Below are 2,396 nucleotides of genomic sequence, written 5' to 3' on the forward strand. Positions count from 1 at the left end.
TGTGTGTGTGTGTTGTAGGTGACGGAGTGTGAGATCTTCCTGTCTCTGCTGGTGAAGTTTCTGGATGGAGAGAAGCCGCAGTGGCTGAGAGCCGTGGCGGTGGAGTCTGTGCACAGACTGTGTGTTCAGCCGCATTTACTGCAGTGAGCGCTTGTACACTTGCACACGTGTGTTTTTCTGACATGCTATTATTTTTATGCTGATCTAATGATATTTTCTGTCTCCTAACCCTGAACCCATGCAATGTTATTGTTAGCTTAAACTAAACCTAAAAAAATAATTTTTGTTAATTGAAGTAAAGCTGAAGTGAAATACAATACAAATATTAGATGAAAAAAAAATGTAAAAAACGGAAATAAAATAAGTTTAAGTTGACGTACTAAAATCACTAAAAGTAAACTTTTTTTACTTTAACTTCTATTGTTTTTTACTTCTATTTTTTTGAATGCAGATCTATTCATTTTTTCTGTCTCCTAACTCTAAACCCAAACAGTTTTATTGTTAGCTAATTAAAATTATTATCTATTAAGCATATTTTTTGTTAATGAAATAAAATATAAATATTAGCTGAAAAACCTAAATGTAAAAATCTTAAAAATTAGAAATGTTGCATGAAATAAAAATATTTGTTGAAGTACTAGTAAAATTACTAAAACTTATCTAGTGAAAATGGCATTCATAACATCTAAAAACACTATCCATTCGTATGAATTTGTTTTATTGGCTTAATAACATAAAAAACATGTTGTATGTTATTAAGTCATGTAATATATAAACAGTAATATACAATCATTTATACAAATTAATCTAACACAATCAAATCTAATATAATATAAAAACTGCCATATAGAATACAATTTACAAATAAAGTAAAATATAATAAACAGTTACAAACTTTATTTAAAAATTTGTTACATTTAAATTTTGCTTTTAAAAATTATTTTGTCACAACACAGAAGCATTTAAACTAGTGAAGGGTGACTAAAATGTCATTTATAATCTCTAAAAACACTCTTTCCTGTTTTTAAAAACTGCATGTTGTGTTCACTTGTGTTATCTTTGACTAATATTTAAATTTGTTTGATGATCTGAAACATTAAAGTGTGACAAACATGCAAAAAAATAAGAAATCAGGAAGGGGTCCAACACTTTTTCACACCACTGTATATAAAGTTTAACATAAACTCTTGTTTTGACAGATCTTTTGATACAAATTATATATTTCATTAGCTTAATAATATAAAAGGCAAGTTTTTATAATCTATAATCTGAATCTATTAGTTTGCCTGCAGTCATGAGATATTTTTCTTCTTCCGGAGTTCATAAAGATCTTGTGACCGTGTGTGTGCAGGTCTTTCTGTCAGTCGTACGACATGAAGCAGCACTCCACCAAAGTCTTCAGAGACATCGTCAACGCTCTGGGCTCCTTCATCCAGTCGCTCTTCATCCTCCCCAGCGCAGGAAACGCCTCGTCCACCAGCACACCTGCAGGTCACACACACATGCGCACACACATACACATACACACACACACACACACATGCGCACACACAGTCTGGTCAGCTATCCTTGTAGGGACTCTCCATAGGCGTAATGGTTTTTATACTGTACAAACTGTATTTTCTATCGCCCTACACCTAAACCTAAACCTAGCCCTCACAGAAAACTTTCTACATTTTTACAATCTCAAAAAAAAAACTCATTCTGTATGATTTATAAGCTTCTGTACCCATGGGGTACAATTTAGGTCCCCACCGTGACACAAGTCCCCATGAGTTGGTGTGTATTCAGGTTTAAGTCCCTACCAGTGTAGAAAAACCTGTACACATGCACACACATACATGCACACACACGCATGCATGCACGCACACACACATACATGCGCACACACACACACACACGCACACACACGCACGCACACACACGCACGCACACACACGCACACATTTGCACACATGCGCACAAACACACACATGCGCACACACACACACACACACACAGGCACTCGCATGCACACATGCACACAGACATATATGCACACTCACACATACACACACACATGCGCACACACACATGCGCACACACACATGCGCACACACACGCACGCACACACACACGCACACATTTGCACACGCACACATGCGCACAAACACACACATGCGCGCACACACACACACACACACACAGGCACTCGCATGCACACAGACATATATGCACACTCACACATACACACACACGCACACACACATGCGCACACACACATGCGCACGCGCACACACACACACTCACATGCACACATTCTCACACGCACACATATGCACACACATACATGCACATGCACACACACACACACACACACACACACACACACACACACACTCCCATGCGCACACACA

At 37.6% G+C, this 2,396-nt stretch overlaps 1 protein-coding gene across 1 annotated transcript in view; it reads left to right on the plus strand.

The window, feature by feature from the left end:
• LOC107668646 (protein MON2 homolog) overlaps positions 1–2,396 on the plus strand; it is a 55,731-nt gene that overhangs the window by 24,807 nt on the left and 28,528 nt on the right. The window contains exons 9-10 of the mRNA XM_016460591.1: positions 19–143; positions 1,352–1,491. Coding sequence (XP_016316077.1) covers positions 19–143; positions 1,352–1,491 — 265 coding nt within the window. The remainder of the gene's footprint in view (positions 1–18; positions 144–1,351; positions 1,492–2,396) is intronic.

The sequence above is a fragment of the Sinocyclocheilus anshuiensis genome, unplaced genomic scaffold (assembly GCF_001515605.1).
Source record: "Sinocyclocheilus anshuiensis isolate Anshui unplaced genomic scaffold, SAMN03320099.WGS_v1.1 scaffold2477, whole genome shotgun sequence".
NCBI lineage: Eukaryota > Metazoa > Chordata > Actinopteri > Cypriniformes > Cyprinidae > Sinocyclocheilus > Sinocyclocheilus anshuiensis.